Source organism: Anomaloglossus baeobatrachus, chromosome 5 (genome assembly GCF_048569485.1).
Source record: "Anomaloglossus baeobatrachus isolate aAnoBae1 chromosome 5, aAnoBae1.hap1, whole genome shotgun sequence".
Lineage (NCBI taxonomy): Eukaryota > Metazoa > Chordata > Amphibia > Anura > Aromobatidae > Anomaloglossus > Anomaloglossus baeobatrachus.
The window spans coordinates 504,594,118-504,615,283 of record NC_134357.1 but is presented as its reverse complement, the minus strand read 5'-3'; the positions used below and the strand labels follow the sequence as shown (position 1 = coordinate 504,615,283).

The window sequence follows — 21,166 nt, the reverse complement described above, 5'->3', positions numbered from 1 at the left end:
AACAGGTCTAGTTCTGATCCTGTTCGTAACGTCAGATGGGAAGCCCCATTACCTTCAGGTCGCCTCCGGGTCTTCAGGGACTTCATATGTTGGGAATCTTCTGGCCACAGGTAAGTCAGGTAAACTTCAATGGGAATCGTGACACCACCCTCGGTATTTGCGGTCTGTGGGTGACCGCCACTGCAGTTTAGGGAGCTTCTGGGTTGGTAAATGCAGTTTGATGTTATGGCCTCCCGAGAGTGAGGCTGGCCCCAGGGGCTCAGTGTAAGTGTGTAGTACCACAGGTCGCAGAAGAACTCACACAGGCAGCAATGTCTTTCAGGGTTTTTACTCACTTTTCTGGTGGTAGATGTGAGATACCCGGGCGATGCTATGATGAACCAGGTTTCCCTCAGGCTGAGATAAGGATGACTGCTGACTCGCCTTCCTACACCTTTGTTTCGGATCACCGCTGATTTGAAGTGTATTGTGGGATGCGTCCAGGGAAGTCGCTGCTGCCGTTCTCCCCTTTCTGACCCGTTTGCTGACAGCGTGGACCAAGGATAGATGCCTCCAGGCTCGATCCTCCTTATGGGCCCCCTCGTTGCTGTTGGTGCTGCGGGTTCTGTATGGTTGGTGTGGGACTTCTTGTCCACCCCACCGACAGGATTTAACAGCTCCACTAAATAGATTTCTGCTCTGGGGACGTGTACCCAGTGTGTGCGTTCATCACCAGGAGTTCCCGTACTCGACTCTGTACTCTGGTCTGGCTGGGCGCGGCGTTGCTGCGGGCATCACATCAGCCTCGAGGGACAGCGCTGGCGGGGCCTGCACACCCGATCGGCAGGGGCAGCGTGGGACTCACCCAAGGGCAACAGAAAGGGGGTTTGGGTGGTCAACTCTCGGTGTGGCACTTGTCGCGCGGTCCACCTCTCGTAGGCCCAAACCGCCACAGAGACCTCCCGTAGCTCTGAGCGCCCTTCCACCACCTCTTGGAGGATCCGCGCTTGCAGTCGGTCACAAAACTGGGCGAGCTCCCAGTCCCACCAGGCAGCGGAGCCTGGTTCTGGTTCGCCGCGTGCGGACGCCATTCTCTCTGCGTCATTTCTATTTTTCTCCCTCTATTCAGGCGTCTTTCAAAGCAACTTTGTGGTGATGCTCTCCTCCGTCAGCAGCCACTGCACGGCTCCTCAGCACCTTCTCCTCTGACTGCCACTGCACAACTCTCCTCCCAGCTACACTACAGCACCACACTAACTGAGCTGCGAGGGCTACGCCCCCTCCCTGGGACTGCCCAGGGGTCCCCTCTAATGTGTGTGTTCTGGTTGAAGGGTGCCTGTGTGTTCACACCTTACTCAGCCAACAGGATTACCTGCTTGTACTGACCCAGCATGGGTGCAGTACTCAGTGGTGCCTGACCAGGTCAGGGGCGCCACACAAGTTCCGGGCGCTCATCTCCGCCCCTTCTCTGCTATTGGACGGCTGCCGTGTGACGTTGCTGTGACACTGCAAGAACCGCCCCCTTAGAAAGGACGCAGATCGCCAGCCATAGCGACGTCGCAGGGAAGGTAAGTCCGTGTGACAGGTGTTAGCAATGTTGTGCGCCATGGGCAGCGATTTGCCCGTGATGCACTACCGACGGGGGTGGGCACGCTCACTAGCAATATCGGTACCGATATCACAGCGTGTAAAGTACCCTTAACTTTCCAGGTTGCACTGACTTTGCAAAAATGGTGTGCCATTGTCCAGATGAAGGCCAAAGGGGTGACCCTGTCAGCCAAGGCAAGAGAAGTTGGTCGTTCCAAATCTGTGATTTTGAGAATATTGTATCTTTACAACATCACAAATTCTTTCAAGTCCCCCAAGAAGGCTAGTCGCCCCTTGAAAGATAGGAGTAGGACAGGATATTGTGTAGAATCTCCATGGGTAATCATTTCAACACTGCAGCCGAAAATGCTCACCAGTTCAGCACTAAACAGGGTAAGGATCTGTCTCTTCATACAGTGTCACAACATTTAAGAGCATTTGGACAGAAAGACCACTCCGCAATAACCAAACCTCTCATTAGGAGAAAGGCTAGACTTAACCTTTTGTGAGTAGCATGTTGTGTGGACAGAGGAAAACTGGTCCACATTTCATTTTAGTGAAGAAACCAAGTGTAATTCATGTGGGTCTGATGGGAAACATATTCATCCACAAACTGGGGAAAGACTGAACACAAAGTGTGTTAAGAAGTAAGTGAAAGGTGGTGGAGGAAGTGTCATGGTTTGGGGAATGTTTTCTGCAGCATGCGTTGGCCCTGTCCTACAGCTACATGGAAGAGTGAATGCAAGTGTGCATCAGAACCTTCTTCAACAACACATGGTTCTTTACTTGGGTTCATCACTATCAGCCAGCAATTTTCATGCAGGATAATGCCCTCTGTCCCACAGCAAAATGGGTAAAGCAGTTACTTCAAATAAAAAATATTGAAACATTAAAATGGTCATCCCAGAGTCCTGTCGTGATCTAAACCCAATAGAAAACTTCTGGAAAATCCTTTGTGACAAAATTACGGCCAAGAAACCTACAACAGTCAAAGAATTGTGGAAGAGACTGGAAGAAGATTGGACCAAAATCACACCAGAGCAGTGCAAGAGACTATCGTGTTCCTGTGAAATAAGGATAGACAGCGTCCCAGGGGTAATCTGCAGAAGAATATTTATTCCATCCAGACAGCAGACAGCAATGTTTCACCCTACAATTGGGCTTTATCAAGCATGTCTGAAAATCTCCCACACCCAAGTTTAAAAACACCATGCTCATAGCAGATCACCAATCAGGGAATTCCCTACCCCCGCAACTCTTATCCAATCACAGTAGTGTTTCACAAAAAAACATATAAACAATCCATATTACAAGATCGTATCAAAAATTGCAACAATTATACTACAATACATGAAACGTAACTGCAAATAAAATCCTGTATGCAATTGGTATTAGACAACAAGTGATGAGGAAAATAAGAGTAGGGAAGAAACAACGAGATGACGAGAGAACTTCACTACAACACCATGCATAAAGCAATACAATCACCAGATGACTGGGATATAACAGCACATGGACCAGTGTAGCTAAAGCTATTGTTGGCATGGGAAGACAGATTTCACCATCTTAAGGGCTCATGCGCACGTTACTTATTTTTTAACATTTCTGCAGCGTTTTGAGCAGCAGCGTCAAATTGTCAAAATTCATGCGTGCTGCTTCCCCAGCAAAGTCTATGATAATCCTGCAAAATCTGTGCGCACGTTGCTTTTTTAAACGCAGCGTTTTGATTGTCAAAAATTTGACAAAATCTCTGCATTTAAAAAAGTAACATGTCACTTCTTTTGTCTGTTTTGGCAGCGTTGTACACCCATTAAAATCAATGAGTTGTACAAAAACACTGCCAAAATGCTAAGCAATGCGTTTGCACTGCATTTTTGGTGCGATCCGCAATTTTTTTTAAACTAAAAAAGGCAGTTCTTTTGGTCTTGGTCTCTATCTATCTCTGTCCATGTTGGTTTCTCCCTCCCACCCACTCTCTCATACTCACCGATCCACGATCACCGGCGCGACGCTGCACGGCTGTCACACAGCTCCGGCGACTTCTCTTTTGAAAATGCCGGCCGCTCATTAATCCATCTCGTATTCCCTGCTTCCCCCGCCCACTGGCGCCTATGATTGGTTGCAGTCAGACACGCCCCCACGCTGAGTGACAGCTGTCTCACCACGCCCCCACGCTGAGTGACAGCTGTCTCACTGCAACCAATCACAGCCGCTGGTGGGCGTGTCTACATCGAGCAGTAAACAAAATAAATAATTTAAATAAAACGACATGTGGTCCCTCCCAATTTGGATACCAGCCATAGTAAAGCCACACGGCTGAAGTCTGGTATTCTTAGGATGGGGAGCTCCACGTTATAGGGAGGCCCCCAGCCTAACAATATCAGCCAGCAGCCGCCCGGAATTGCCGCATCCATTAGATGCGACAGTCCCGGGACTCTACCTGGCTCATCCAGAATTGGTAGCAACGAAAAGTAAGTGGGACTCAGCACCAATACGAATGGATAAAAATCTTCATGCTTTATTTGGATAAATTAAAAATAGAGAAAGGGTCACAGATCATCCAAAACTGCCATGCGGCTTGCCATGCGGCTTGACGCGTTTCGGACACAAAGGGGAAATTTAAAAACAGTCCTTAATCATAAGCCATGTAGGATAGAAGGCTTTGTGCTTAGCCAAGTCTCAGTTCTATTTTGGGAAATAAATAGGCTGGGAGATATCATATTGCCTATGGTTTTAGCCTTCCTGGCCACGACATTGACACCATTAGATAATATTTGGGCTAACTCCGGATCCTAATGGAGAAGGGGAATATAGCGTAGAAAAACTTCTTTTATTTTAGAAAAGTCAACACTGTGAGAAGTGGAGAAGACAATGCGGCAATTTTTGTCATCAGATGCGTTTTTATTAGAAAGTAAATCATATATCTGTAACACATAAACCTGTATTTATACTGGAAATTACATAACATCTAATCTACATATATGCATATCTAGCTTTCCTCCGCCCCACATCCACAAAACACATACATCCATGTGTGCACATGTATATGCATACACATCTACATATACATTTTAGACAGTAATATCTGTTCATATAAGACATATCTATTCATTATGATACTTATATTCCTTGTAGAAACACCTTTTCATAGTCCAATGAAATATTTTTTGCCCCTTTAATAAAATAATGACATATATATATAAAATAATAAAATATAAAAAAACAGAACAATGCATACATATACATGCATGAACGTACACATATTGCTCTTGTGGTTTTTTCATAATCTAATGAATTGTTTTTCTGTTTCTCAATGAATACTTCAACGCATGCATATACGTGTATGAACATGCATATATTGTTGCTGCACACAACACATGGGGTTAACAGAATCTAATGACATACTACCCCTTTCACTAATTTGCATTTCTCGAGTGAACTCCCTTCCTGTTTCCCATCTTGCTTTTGTGTCTCATTGTTTCTTAAAGTGCTATATATACTCCTTGCCTTCTATCCTACATGGCTTATGATTAAGGACTGTTTTTAAATTTCCCCTTTGTGTCCGAAACGCGTCAAGCCGCATGGCAAGCCGCATGGCGGTTTTGGATGATCTGTGACCCTTTCTCTATTTTTAATTTATCCAAATAAAGCATGAAGATTTTTATCCATTCGTATTGGTGCTGAGTCCCACTTACTTTTCGTTGCTACAAATCTTGGAATACGGACCTGCCTGTCCGAGGGACACGTGCATCCACCGCAGACTGGAGGACTTTACATGGGTGAGCTGAATACCCCTTTTTTTCTACCTCATCCAGAATTGCCCTGGTGCAGTGGCAAACGGGGTAATAAGGAGTTAATGGCAGCAGCCCATAGCTGCCACTAAATCCTATGTTAATCATGGCAGGCGTCTCCCCGAGATACCTTACATGATTAACCTGTAAGTTAAAGAAAATAAACACACACATAAAACACCCTCTTTCATCACTTTATTAACCCCTCAAAAACACCTCCAGGTCCGACGCAATCCACGCAAGGTCCCATGACGCTTTCAGCTCTGCTACATCGGAAGCTGACAGGAGCGACAGTAGAACACCGCCGCTCCTGTGAGCTCAATGCAGCAACTGAAGTGAGTCGCGTGATCTGCTGTGCTGTCACTGAGGTTACTCGCGGCCACCGCTCTCAGGTGGAGGACTGCAACTGTGGCCATGAGTAACCAGAGTGAAAGCACAGCTGATCACGCGGCTCACTGCAGTCACTCTGTGGATTTGCGATCACAAGTGAGTCCTTCACGTGTGACCGCAAATCAAGCCGCGGCACACGCACAGAGCCTCGCAATCACAATGAAGTCAGGTGAAGTTCATCCGACTTCACTCTAATCGCGCTGCTCTGTTTCGCAGCCAGCCATGTTCTTTTTGACAGTGAGGTCCCACTCGGCTCTGCTGTAAGTCTATGGGGATGCTGCAGAGCCGAGTGGGACTGCACTGTCAAAAATGTGCGTTCTGGATGCTTTTCCCACTCTGTCTATGGCAGAGCAAGCATTCAAAACGCATGAATTCTCCAGGATTCTGCCGAATGCGTCTCAGAACGCAGCTTTTTCGGCTGCGTTCTGAGACGCACATACAGTGACTTAGGCTAGGTTCGCATTTCCGTTGTTTTGCATCAGTCACAATCCGACGCTCTGATAAACAACGCAATCCGTTTAGCGGATTCCATTGTTTCACATTGACTTATATGAGCGGCAGATTGTGACTGATGCCCTTGAGTTGCATCCTACGCCCGACTAATCAGTCGTGGAACGACTGACCGTCGGGCAGCAGGAACGTAGAGTGTAACGCTTTTTGAGCAGCGGAATTCTTAGGATTTCGCTGCGCATGCTCTCAATCGGCAGCCAAACGATCAGGTGATCACCCGGCAGCCGCCTACTGTGAGCAATCAGCTGATCACCCGGCGTCCGGCTTCTGTGAGCAATCAGCTGTTCACCCGACGGCCGGCTGCTGTCAGCGATCGTTCACAATAGCCGGCCGCCGGGAGATCATCTGATCGCTCTCAAAAGCCGGCGGCCGGGAGATCATCTGATCGCTCTCAAAAGCCGGCGGCCCACTATTATGAACGATCGGCTGATCGCTCTCATTAGCCGGACGCCGACAGATCATTTGATCGCTCTCAAAAGCCAGTGGCCGGCTATTGGGAACGATCAGCTGATCGTTCTCTCGCTTACAACGGAATCCGATTTCTAATTTCAATTTGTCATCCGTTGTACAACGCATCAGTCACAAGCGTCAAGCAACGCATGTGACTGATGCAAAACAATGGAAATGTGAACCTAGCCTTACACGGTGCTGAATAGAACGCAACGTGCGCACATAGCCTTACAGTCTAGTGCATCAAAGGAAATCATCTCCTTATTGTATAACTCCATGCTAGAGGGCATCTTGGGGGACTCAATGGGTAGCAAAAAGTTTTGGTGGGAGAGGGCTGTTGGTCCTATTACCCCAAATGAATAGGAAAGTATTCTAGAGTCCATTAAAGCACTTTTCATTAATACGACCCTAAGAAGGTCGCAACTATTTCTGGTCCACAGGGTCTACAGAACCCCAAAAGCGTTATTTCAAATGAAACTTAAAACTAACGATAAATGTCCAAGGTGCAGGAGGGAGGGTGCAGATTTGCTTTATTTGTTTGAGTATTCAATGTCGATATATGCTTGAGCCCGAAATTGGGCATCTTGGTTGTGGTAGGAGTTGAGGTAGGCCCTGCTGCTACACAACTCGCAATATCGAAAATTCTGTATCAGACGAGAAAAATGATTGCTAGACACTGGTTAGCCGCTAGTCCACCTGGGATGTCCAAGGTAATTGCCAATCTAAATAATACCAATTTATTGGAGAAAAGAATGTATATCAATAGAGGCGCCATTCCTAAGCTTGGTAAACAATGGAGTGAGTGAATTCGAAGACCTTCTGTGGTTTCTGATGAGCTTGCCAGCGATGTGCTCTCTAATTGTTTGCTTTTATGATCATGTATTTGGTATGACTTGTATTACAAATTTTTCTCACCGAGGGGTTTAGTTAAAGGGAACCTGTCACCAGATTTTTCACTATTAAACTAAAAATGTCACCTTCTGCAGCTCCTGGGCTGCATTCTATGAAGGTGCACCTTGTCCCTGACTCCCCTTCCAGATCACAAAAATAACCTTATAAAACATAACCGTTGCGTATGCTAATTACTTGTGTGGCTCAGATGGGCGTGCTCATTTTCTGCTCCTGCCACCCCCCCTTCTGCCGCTGTTCGCCGTCCTCCTTTCTTGATTGACGTGATGACACCGCCGTCATCCTCCTCATCACATTTTCAAATCTCATGCATGTGCAGTTATGGCGGCTCGCCCAGGCGCAGTTCGCTCTGCCATATCGCAAGCAGAGCAGAAAACATAGCTGCCCTTGTGCGTGCCAGTGAGCTAAATGCGCAGGCGCAAAATTATGGTCGGATATGAGGATGACGCTGATGAGGTCATGCACAGCGCCGACCATAATCTTGCGCCTGCGGATTTAGCTCCCCGGCGCGAGCGAGAGTAGCTGTTTTCTGCTCTTCCCACGATATGGCACAGCGAACTGCGCCTGCGCATGCCGACATAACTTTACATGCACGAGATTTGAAAATGCAACGAGGATGATGACGGAGGCGTCATCACGTCAATCAAGAAAGTAGGACGGCGAACAGCGGAAGGAGGGGGGGGCAGGAGCAGAAAATGAGCTCGCCCATCTGAGCCCCACAGGTAATTAGCATACCTAACGGTCATGTTTTATGAAGTAATTTTTGGGGTCTGGAAGGGGGGCCAGGGTCAAGGTGCACCTTCATAGAATGCAGGAAAGGAGCTGCATAAGGTGACACTTTTAGTTTAATAGTGAAAAAACTGGTGGCCGGTTCCCTTTAAGGGGATAGTGGGACGAGAGTAAAAGGGATGGGCTGTTTTTAGTTATGTAAAGAATATTGTGAACCTTGACATATATTGCATTCTGATGATGCCATGATCTGTTATGACTATATTGTGCCTAATAAAAGTTGTTTGATTTAACAATAAATAAACAAATTGGCGTAGGGTCCCCCATATGATGATACCCAGAACAGATAAATCACATGGCTGCAGTTCCCAGCCGTGCGCTTATCTTGGCTGTGTATCAAAATAAGAGGGACCGCATGCGGCTTATATCGGGACCAGCGTCCGTCCTGAAACCGGAGGTTTTTTTTTAATCCTGTTAGGTCCGCCCATCACTACTTATAAGGGGTGCGGGTCAAGTCTGAGATCCGAACTGAACTTTTAACTAAACTCCAACTAAATCTGAACATCCACGGGTCCACGCATCTCTATTCCTGACCGCAGACACACACACTTCACCTCATCCAGCACAGCAGAGTCCTGCACACACTGAGGAGCTGATCATGTGACCCCTGACTCCTCCCCTCCATGTGACATCATCACAGGTCCTGTAAGCACAGAACAGCCATATATCCAGTGTGTGGGTCTGCAGGAGGAGGTATGTGGAGATTCCCCATTAGGGTGCGTGCCCGCGATCAGTGTTTGCAGCGTTTTGGACTCCGCATGCTTCAGCTGCGTCCAAAACGCAGTGGTGTACAGTACAAGCACAGTGAATGCGTTTTCTAGAAATCCTGTGGCCACTGTGCTTGTTTTTCCCTCAGAGAATACTGACTGCGTTTTTCCAGATCGCAGCATGCATCCTCCGTAGGGAGAACACAAGCAGGAGACCGCAGCGCACTGAACCCTGATCGTGGGTACAAGCAGCTGCGATCTCCTGCATTCTCCTGCACAGGAGAGTCGTGGACCTGCAGGTCAGGAGACGCTGAGTCCAGGACACAGTGAGTCCTGATCGTGGGCACATACCCTTACTGGGCGCATGGGACATTAACCCCCCCCATGCTAAGCCCATGATAAATCTCTGTGTGACTATAGTTGGATTGTGTGTTATACCGGGGCCAGGACTGGATGTAGTGATCATGTGAAGCCGGTAACAGCTCCGGAGATTTCTTACATGGGATCTTTCTGATGTTACATCGTCATCTTCTCCCCATTCAGGTCCCTACAATATCGGATCCTCTCAGATCTTCTATAGAAGAGAATTTTTCTGATTGACCCATCAAGGATGGATAGGGACAGGGACAAGATGGCGGAGAGGATATTACACCTCACCCTAGAGATCCTCTTCCGGCTTACTGGAGAGGTGAGAGATTCTGATGACGTCACATTACATCATTCTTATCTATGGGAATAACAGATGGACAGAACTGGAGAGGTGAGGACTCTGGAAATGTCTGTAGTGAGATTTATTAATGTGTCTCTCCATATCCAGGATTACACAGTAGTGAAGAAGACCTCTAGTGAGCACTGTCAGGACCCTGTGTCTGAGGGATGGAGAAGACCCCTGAGCCCAATCATGGGACCTCCACCTCACCCCCTGATACATGAGGACATCAATGACCAGAAGATCCTAGAACTCACCTACAAGATGATTGAGCTGCTGACTGGAGAGGTGACACTGCTGGGAATGCTGGGACATTATACAGTAACGCTATGAAGGGATTGGGGGATGACGGTATCATTGTATGTGTCAGGTTCCTATTAGGTGTCAGGATGTCACCGTCTATTTCTCCATGGAGGAGTGGGAGTATTTAGAAGGACACAAAGATCTGTACAAGGACGTCATGATGGAGGTTCCCCAGCCCCTCACATCACCAGGTAATAGACAGGACTAAATACACACGGCCTATAATTATCTGTATGTAAAGAATGAATTCAGTCGCTGTATGTGTTTCCTCCAGTTCTATCCAGTGAGAGGACAACACCAGAGAGATGTCCCCGTCCTCTTCTTCCACAGGACTGTAAACAAGAAAATCCAGATGTTCCTCACGATCATCAGGTAGATGGAGAGAAGGTGTCATGAAACCAACAGATTTATACATGAGATCTTCAGCTACTTGATAACGGCGTTTGGTCGTCATGATAATCTTTTCCATCTGTCTGTGACTTTTCCAATATTTGTTTTAGGGTGAAGATCAGAACCATATAAATACTACAGGGACATATGAGAGGGCTGATGAGCGGTGTAAAGAGGAGATTCCTACAGATAACTACACAGGTGAGTAGTAAGCACTAAATGCAGTCAAGTCCTTGATTCTGCTCAATCACTGGCTGTTAAGGCCCCGTTACATGCAACAACGTATTTAAATCGCCGGGGTCACGGATTCCATGACGCACATCAGGCATAGTTAGCGACGTCATTGCGTGTGACACCAATGAACGGTCGTTAATGATGGAAAATACCAAATCGCCCATCGTTGACACGTTGTTTATTTTCAAAAAATCGTTGGTTTTTGAGGACGCAGGTTGTTCATCGTTCCTGCGGCAGCACACATTGCTATGTGTGACACTGCAGGAACGAGGAACAATACCATACGTGCGGCCACCCACAATGAGGAAGGAAGGAGGTGGGCCGGATATTCCGCCCGCTCATCTCCGCCCCTCCGCTTCTATTGGGCGGCCGCTTAGTGACGCAGCTGTGACGCCGAACGAAACTCCCCCTTAGAAAGTAGGTGGTTCGCCGGCCACAGCAACGTCGCTAGGCAGGTAAGTATGTGTGACGGGTCCTAACGATGTTGTGCGCCACGGGCAGCAATTTGCCCGTGACGCACAACCGACAGGGGCGGGTGCTTTCACCAGCGACATCGCTAGCAATGTCGCTGCGTGTAAAGCCCCCTTTACAGTTAGCTGTTGAATTTGTTAGGCTGTGTTTGTACATATCTTTTCACATGGATGTGATCATTAAAGATCTAACGCTTAAATATAAAAATGTACACATAATGTAACCCAGAAAGTGCCTATAATGATTGTTGACACTCTGCTTCCATTTGCACCAGTTATATAATAGATCAGTCTTGGACATTAACTCTATTTTCCTTAAAAGGAAGTGAGAATCAAAACTAATCCCCTGTGTATGTATGTACACAGCTTAAAGGGCCATTTACACGCTGCGACATCGCTAACGATATATCGTCGGGGTCATGGGGTTTATGGCGCACACCTGGCGTCATTAGCGACATCGCAGCATGTGAGACCTATGAGTGATCTTAAACGATCGCAAAAGAGACAAAAATCGTTTGTCTGTGAGAGGTCGTTCACTTACCATTTATCGTTGTCTGGTCAGTAGCGATGTTGTTTGTTGTTCCTACGGCAGCACAAATCGCTATCTGTGACACCGCAGGAACGATGAACAACATCGCACCTGCGGCCGCCGGTAATGAGGAAGGAATGAGGTGGGCGGAATGTTAGTTCCGCTCATCTCCGCTTCTATTGGGCGGCCGCATAGTGACGTCGCTGTGACGCCGAATGAACCGCCCCCTTAGAAAGGAGGCGGTTTGCCAGCAACAGCAACGTCGCTAGGCAGGTAAGTATGTGTGACGGGTGTTAGCGACGTTGTGCGTCACGGGCAGCAATTTGCCCGTGACGCACAACCGATGGGGGCGAGTCTGCTCGCTAGCGATATCAGTACAGATATCGCAGCATGTAAAGTACCCTTAAGTCTGTCCGCCAAAAAGGGAGACTTTCAGATAAAATGAACCCATTCAAGTGAATTTAACGGATAGCACCCAGACGCCATCCGTGTGTTATATGGGTGCTGACCCTTCTTCTCTGAACAGTTGTTATAAGAAGCTCTGAAAAACCTGTATTTTTTCAGCCATAAGATAAGAAATGTATGACACCTTGTCTGTAAAACTGACTAAAAATTAGTCCAACATACAGTTATTTGTCTATGACCAAAAAAACTAATCTGTAATTGAAGCCTAAGGGGTACTTTGCACACTGCAACATCGCTAGCCGATTGTAGCGATGCCGAGCGCGATAGTCCCCACCCCCGTCGCAGATGTGATCTCTTGTGATAGCTGCCGTAGTGAACATTATCGCTACGGCAGCTTCACACGCACTTACCTGCCCTGCGACGTCGCTCTGGCCAGCGATCCGCCTCGTTCCTAAGGGGGCGGGTCGTGCGGCGTCACAGCGATGTCTCACAGCAAGCGGCCAATAGAAGCGGAGGGGCGGAGATGAGCTCGACGTAAACATCCCGCCCACCTCCTTCCTTCCTCATTGCAGGTGGGACGCAGGTAGGGAGATGTTCCTCGCTCTTGCGGCTTCACACACAGCAATGTGTGCTGCCGCAGGAACGAGGAACAACATCGTACCTGTCGCTGCAGTGACATTATGGAAATGACCGACACTAAACAGATCACCGATTTTCGGCGCTTTTGCGATTGTTTATCGGTGCATCTAGTCTTTACACGTTGCAACATCGTTACTGGCGCCAGATGTGCGTCACTTATGATTTGACCGCGACGATATCGCAGTAGTGATGTGGCAACGTGCAAAGTACCCCTTAGGCCACATTTTTAAGTGCTGTGTGCTGAGCACTCTGACGATTACATCTTTATACATATATATGTTATATGGATGTGTACCTGATATATCCATTGAGTGCAATGAGGTACAGCTAGTCAGACCCAATAGACCAAGGGCTGGTTACGCTATGTTCCTTAAGTGCATTCTTGTCTTCACCTAGAGCTAGTATCTAAATTTTCATAAAACAACATTCAGCTATCCCCTTGTTGGATGCGTTGAGTTTTATAAGACTGGAGCAGGTCTGTATTTGCATTGTGGATGGCTGCCAAAGCAACCTGAAGCAGAATAGTGTATATTGCAAGTTTTTGCTCATGAACCATCAAATACCAATATTCTTTTTGATCAAAGAGCGCAAAAGCCATCCAACCACGGTGTACCTAATGTGTACCTAAATAAGAATGGTCCCTATCACTAATGTTCTATCTCTCTATTATCAAGCCATGACTCATCTAAATAGGGAGTGAATGAAAGCCAGGCGTAGCTCAAAGTTAAAACCTATCTCGGAGCATTTGTAGATATAGGTGCTGACCCCTGAGGCAGACACTGTGTATCGCATGTACCTATGTGACTGGTGCCCTTTGCAAGTCTTATTTGTGTGCATGTCTAATACTAGCAGCCACCTCCTCCATGAATTGATAAGTTGTGAGTGGTTGTTTCATTTAGTATTTTACAGCTATGCTGCCCCCACCTTTATCATTGGGGGGTCTGCTGCATCCTGCTAGTGCGTTAGTAATCTGATCTTGTATTGGTAATAGCTGTTTCTTTTTCTGTTATGTTTTTTGAAATTAATGTCCTCTGTGAGCCATTTTAGCTGTTTACCAAAACCTATCCAAGATAGTTCTATCATCAACATGTGCTTAAAGTGCAGACTCTCAGCTTTTAATATGTAGCTGCCTGTTTTTCAAGGGACCAAAAGTATTTAGACAATTATTGTTTCAAAATCTCGTTAATGGGCTACATGAGCTTTTCCTTCATCCATCATCAATTAAGCAGGTAAAAGGTCTGGAGCTGATTCCAAGTTTGGCATTTGCATTTTGAAAATGTTACTGTGAGCCTGAAGTGTTTTCTCTGGCTGGTCTCCCCGAGATCAGTGATTGTTTTGTCTTGTTGGTCTACTAGGCATTGCTCCCACCTGGCCAGAATCCTACTCCACACTGATGAGGGGCAATACCCCGAAACAGCTGTCTGTGGATGGATACCTGGCCTTGGTATTTCCCTTGTCATCTCTTTAAACTTGTCAAAGAGTTGGATATTGACTAATAGGGCCACTTAATATGGTGGTTACGGTGGTTTCCTAAAAAGAGCCACTCCTTGGCTAGGTCCTTCCCGGAGGGATATCTGGCTAGTTTCCGTGTCGAAACTCCTAACAGAGGCTCCACAGACTTTTTTGATTCACTATATGATAAAAATGATATGTTTGGTGTGATGTCGGGTTTGTAGACACCAGACATATATAGGTTAAAAAAATTCACAAGGCTGTCCAAAAAAAGTGGCGCACTTTTTGCGCCATTTTCCGAAACCCGTAGCGTTCTAATTTTTTGGGATCTATGGCTCAGTGATTGCTTATTATTGCGTCTTGAGCTGACGTTGTTAATGGGACCATTTTTGCGCAGATGCTACATTTTGATCGCCTGTTATTGCATTTTGAGCAAAATTTGTGACGATAAAAAGTAATTTTGGCATTTGGAATTTTTCTGCCGCTACGCTTTTTTTTTTTAACTCTTTAATTTTCATGGGCCGAATGGGGAGGCTGATTTGAACTTTTAGGTTTTTTATTTTTTTTAATTTTTAAAACTTTAAAACTTTTTTCATTTTACAAGTTACCCCTAGGGGACTATAACGATCAGCTGTCTGATCGCTCTTTCATTTAGTCAAATAACAGCTACATAGATGAGATCTGGAGAAAAGCTGCTTTAGGCTGGAGTCACACTTGCGTATGATTCGCATGAGTGCAATGTGAGAAAATCTCTCATTGCACTCGTCCCCATTTAAGACAATGCTGCAGCTCACATCTGCGTGTTTTTCCTCAGCCTTAATCGTACTGAGGAAAAAAAATCGCAGCATGCTGCAATTGTCTGTGAGAGTTGTGTCACTCTCACCCATTCAAGTGTATGGGTGCGAGAGAAACATCGGACTGCACTCAGATGTTATCCAAGTGTAGTGCGATATACGCACAGGCTGACAATGGAGGTGATAGGGAGCTTAACCCCTCCCTCTCCTCTGCAGCGCCCGCCCTCTCCTTCGCAGCTGTGACCCGATTGCAAGATTGGGTCACAGTTGCATGACACTCGGCTCACAGCAGAGCCTGAGCCGGGGGTTATTAGCATATCGCATCCGTTACTCTCGCATCGGATGTCATACGCTGTGACTCCAGCCTTACTCTCACACACGGTGCTCTGCCGCCAGTGAGAGAAAGTGACTCATGATAGCTATAGGAGTCATCACATGACCCTGTGCTACCATGGCAACCACCGGAAGTCATGTGATCACGTCACGTGACTTCTGATGGGGCTGAATAAGTTATGCTTACAGCGGTACGCTGTTACATCTCTCTGTCAGATTTTGACAGCAAGATGTAAGGGGTTGATAGGTGCGGGTGGAACGTGAATCCACTCACGCCTGGCAGGCACACATCAGCTGTTGTAATCAGCTGACATCTGCGTTGATCGCCGCGGACTGCCCACAGCAGGTGGCACGGGGATTAACCTCAAACGATCCATGACGTACCCAGTACATCATGTGTCGTGAAGAGGTTAAGATAAAACTTAAGACAGACCCACAAACAAGCAACAAGTGAAGTCAATGTAGCAAAGGCCGACAAAGTATCACAAAGGAGTTTACCCACCTTTTGTTGATGTATATGGCTTCAAGACATCTGGCAGTCATTACCTGCAAAGGATTCTCTGCAAAGTAATAAAAATAAACATTTTATTTATGGTAAAGTAAATCTGTCCAATTACTTTAGAGCCCCTGATTTGAGGATAATAGAAGAAAGCAGTGGAAAAATCCAGCTGGACTCCAAAGGGATAAATAAAAATGCTTCTTTATTTATATCAACTCGATTAAAAATATATATCCATTTCTCAAGTAAAGACACCGGCTTGTTCACACTGATGCATGTTTTTTGTACCTGATTTGAGGAGGCTTTATTTCATATGATATTTTTGTTCAACCCCTTTAACCTCTTAACACTGAGCCTGTTTTTATCTTCGTGACCTGGCCAAATTTTACAATTCTGACCAGTGTCACTTTATAGCGTAATAACTCTGGAATGCTTCAATATTTCCCAGTGATTCTGAGATTGTTTTTTTGTGACATATTGTATTTCATGTTAGTGGGAAATTTTTGTTGTTCTGATTTGCATTTCTTTATGATAATAACAAAAATTTGGCTGAAAATGTTGCTATTTTTGAACTTTGAAAGTTTTATGACTTTAAACCAGATGGATATCACACAAAATCATTAATACATAAAATTTGAAAGATGTTTACATAAGCAAAATCTTTTTTTTTAAGTTAGAAGGCTTAAAAGTTTAGCAGAAATTTCTCAATTTTCTAACACAATTTAACAAACCATTTTTTTAGGGACCACATCACATTTGAAGTGACTTTGAGAGGCCTAGGTGACAAAAAATAGTGACAACATTCTAAAAACTGCACACCTCACATTGCTCAAACCACATTCAAGAACTTTATTAACCCTTTAGGTGCTTCACACTTCACAGAAACTAAAGCAATGTGGAAGGATAAAATGAAAATGTAACTCCTTGCCACAACAATATTGCTTTAGCCTCAATTTTTTCATTCTTACAAGGATAACAGGAGAAAATGGACCATAAAATTTTTTTGTTCAATTTCTCCTGAGTATAATGATACCTTACATGTGTAATTGTAACGCTCAGTTCCGATGTTCTTAAGGCGCCGAGCAGGAGTTGACCCACTGGACCACAGGGGGACCTGGGCTTAGCCTCACGGCAGGTGCTCAGTCAAGTCCCTCCCGCTAAAGGTTAACACCAAGTACCACTCCCAGGTCAGTGACCGGGACTGTGGCAGCTGACCTCCAAGACAGGAGACGGACTTGGGTAAGGACACAGACGTAGGCACATACAGGCGCAATGGCTGAGACAGGTATGGTGGGCACGACAGTGATGGATAGGTATGGGGAGACAGACTAAGGAACAGGTAACGGGATAGGAGCACGGGAACCTGACAACTATTTAGCTTATGAAGACTGACTAATTAAAAGCGTTGCGCAGGCATCTCCCCTAATGGGAGGGTTTCTTAAATAAATAGTGCGTCTCAGCCTTGGGACTGAGAGGCGTTTTCGGGAAATGGCACACCAGCGCTGAGGAGGGCCGGTGTACACGTGCCCTAAAAGCAATTCTGGGGAGCCTGTGCAGTATGCACAGGCCCTGGTGGCAGCAAAGAGCAGGAGCACAACTCCTGGACTGCTGCAGGGCAGCGGGGAAGGACATAACCTGGCTGGGGCAGTGAGTAAGTTGGCATTCTTGCAAAGGCGCTGGCGCTACCATAATGACAGAGCACCACTGATAATTACAGCATAGCTATGTGCATGGACTACATCTGAGCATAACAATGTGCATTTATGGGAGGAAGACAGTGCCAGTTTTCTTTGTGCCTGTTTAGATTTAGGTGATCTTCCACCATGGCTAACACATGACATTGTTACAAATTATTTATGAGGTCCCCCTGTGCTTCCATATTTGTGTTGAAAGCCAGTGTATTCCTTGACTTCCATTATGGATAAAAAAAAAGTATTATGGACTTGTTCTTCTTTCCTTGCGTAGAATCATTGCATCAGGAAGGGTATGAAATGGACACCACCTAATAGCACTGACTTACAAGCCCCCTTTTTTTTTTTATAATACTATACTTTCAAGCCGCTGTTACTATAATATAAAATAATTTTTATTTTTTGCAGATGACTATATCGGGAGCTCAGAGGGACATCTAATATTTTCAGATTTTACGGGAAATTATAATGGCATTGCACCAGATAAATGTGAAGAGCCTGGCATTATCCCAGACGTACCTCAAGCTCTTTTCCAAAGAAATCTGTCAGCTGATCCATTTCAACATGTCCTTTCTTCTGCATCATCAAAGACCAATACGCAAAATAAAGGTCATAGAAAGGCTGTTGAACATCAAATGGGTCACACACCGGAGAAACCATTTTCTTGTTTAGAATGTGGGGAATGTTTCAGAGAGAAATCATATCTTGTTATACATCAAAGAAGTCACAAAAAGAAGAAGCTGTTTTCATGCTTCAAATGTGGAAAATCTTTTAAAAAGAAATCTGTTTTTGTTGAACGTCAGAGAATTCACACAAGGGAGAATCCGTTTTCATGTTCAGATTGTGGGAAATATTTTAGTCAGAAAAGTAATCTTGTAAAAGATCATAGAGTTCACACAAGGGTGAAGCTATTTTCATGTTCCGAATGTGGAAAAAGTTATAATGCAAAATACAAACTTGTTATACATCAGAGAATTCACTCAGGGGAAAAACCATTTTCATGTTCAGAATGTGGGAAATGTTTTAATCAGAAAAGTAATCTTGTTACACATTATAGAATTCATACAGGGGAGAAGCCATTTTCATGTTCAGAATGTGGAAAAAGTTATATTGCGAAATACAGACTTGTTGCACATCAGAGAATTCACTCAGGGGAAAAACCATTTTCATGTTTAGAATGTGGGAAGTGTTTTCCAGCAAAATCACATCTTGTTTCACATAAAAAAATTCATACAGGGGAGAAGCCTTTTTCATGTTTAGAATGTGGTAAATGTTTTATTCGGAAATCAGATCTTGATAGACATAAGAGAACTCACACAGGGGAGAAGCCATTTTCATGTTTAGAATGTGGGAAATGCTTTAATCGGAAATCAGATCTTGTTTCCCATCAGAAAATTCACCCAGAGTAAAAGTAATTTTCATGTTGCGAATGTGGTCAATTTTTTTAAGCAGAAATAGATTTTAGTTCTATCTTACAGAATTCACAAAGGGGAGAAGCAAAATGTATGTTCTAACTGGGATTTTTTTTTTAACAGAAATAAAATGTAGTTGCACATCAGAGAATTCACACAGGAGGAAAGCTGTATTCTTCAAAATGTAGAAAATGTTTTAACGAGAAATCAGATCTTGTTAGACATCGGGAAACTCAAACAGGGGAGAAGCCATTTTCATGTTGAAATTGTGGGAAATTTTTTATTCGGAAACCAAATCTTATTAGGCAACAGAGAATACACACAGTTTAGTTTACTGACAATATGTTATAAGAAAAAAAGCAAGTTATTATCAAGTAATTATCAGTAATTTCTCATTTTTCCAATAAAATTTACAAACCCATTTTTTAGGGACCACGTCACATTTGAAGGAACTTTAAGTGGCCAATATGACAGAAAATACCCAAAAGTAACACCATTGTAAAACCTGCACACCCCCAAACTGCTCAAAACCATATTGAAGAAGTTTATTAACCCTTCATGTGCTTTACAGGAACTAAAGAATAGTGAAAGGAAAAAATTTACATTTTACTTTTTACCACAAAAATATTAGTCTAGGAAATTAGACCGTTATTTTGGAAACTAGACCTCTTAGGGAATGTATCTAGATGTGTGGTAAGCATCTTGAATCCCCCAGGTGCTTCACAGAATTGTATAATGTTGAGTCGTGAAAATAAAAAAAAAAATATCACATTTTTACCACAAAAATGGCTTTAGCCACATTTTATTTTTTTTATTTTTACAAGGTTAACAGGAGAAATGCATCATAGAACTTGTGCAATTTCTCCTGAGTATGCCGATACCGCATATGTGGTGGATAACTATTGTTTGGGCGCATGGCAGGGCTCAGAAGGGAAGGAGCATCATTTGACTTTTAGAATGCAAAATTGTCTGGAATCGATAGCGGTTGTCATGTCTCATTTGCAGAGCTCCTGATGTGCTTAAACAGCGGAAACCTCCTTTACGTGACTCCATTTTGGAAACTAGACCCCTCAAGGTATTTATCTATATGTGTGTTGAGAACATTCAACCCCAGATGCTTCACATAATTTTATATCGTTGAGCTGTGAAAATAAAAAAAAAATAATCACATTTTCCTCACAAAAATGTTGCTTTAGCCACAAAGTTTTATTTTCTCAAGGGCAACAGGAAAAAAATGCTCCATACAATTTGTGCAATTTCTCCTGAGTACACAGATACCCCAAATGTGGTGGAAAACTACTGTTTTGGCACATAGTAGGGAATGAATACCATTTGACTGTCATGGCTCTACTCCAGGGTTCGAACCTATGATATCTGGATGTTGGTCAGTTTCCTTCTTCGTTGTACCACAGCCAGTTTTGAGTTGGTCTAACTGCTGAAGGATCTCTTTTCTTTATTTCTTATGCTTTGAATTCCTGTTTCAATTCTATTCAGGTGTGTGCACTCTCGTTATTTTTGCCCAACTACATTTTGGAAGGGGCTATTTGTAATCTCATGCCTCAGTGCTTACTACAATTCTGGATAGATGGTTGTCTGGAGTCCCAGCTCCTTGATTAAGTTTTTCTTACTGAGACATTGCTATTCCCTGCAGTTAGTGTGTATCCCATCACGGTTATTTATTCCTGTCTAGGACAAGCACCAGCCTGTTTTAGGACCTGTGGATTTCTGGTTTTATATTTTCATCTGGTTTGTCCATCCCCATGAGAGTTTTAGGTTTCAATCATAACTTTGGCTTTTGGAATGCAAAATCGTTTTGAATCATTAGTGGACGCTATGCAGTTATGTGCCTAAACAGTGGAAACTCCCCACAAGCGACCCTATATTGGAAACTAGGCCCCTCAAGGAATTTATTCAGATGTGGTGTGAGAACATTCAACCCCCAGGTGCTACACAGATATTGATAATGTTGAGCCTTGAAATAAAAAAAAAATAATTTTTTCCCACAAAAATGTTGTTTTACGAGCATTTATTTTTATTTTCACAAGGGTAGCAGGAAGAAATGCACCATACAATTTTTTTATCTGCAATTTCTTTTGAGTATGTTGATACCTCATATGTGGTGGAAATCTACTATTTAAGTGTACGGCAGGGCTCGGAAGGCAAGGAACACCATTTTGGTTTGTATAGATTGCAA

At 44.5% G+C, this 21,166-nt stretch overlaps 1 protein-coding gene across 1 annotated transcript; it reads left to right on the top strand.

The window, feature by feature from the left end:
* The first annotated feature begins 10,209 nt into the window (after positions 1-10,209).
* On the top strand, positions 10,210-20,913 carry LOC142311941 (uncharacterized). Its single transcript, XM_075350811.1, has 4 exons — positions 10,210-10,315; positions 10,399-10,496; positions 10,625-10,715; positions 17,969-20,913. The coding sequence occupies exons 1-4, from the start codon at positions 10,231-10,233 to the stop codon at positions 18,967-18,969; spliced, it is 1,275 nt and encodes a 424-aa protein (XP_075206926.1). The 5' UTR covers positions 10,210-10,230; the 3' UTR covers positions 18,970-20,913.
* The last annotated feature ends 253 nt before the right edge of the window (positions 20,914-21,166 follow it).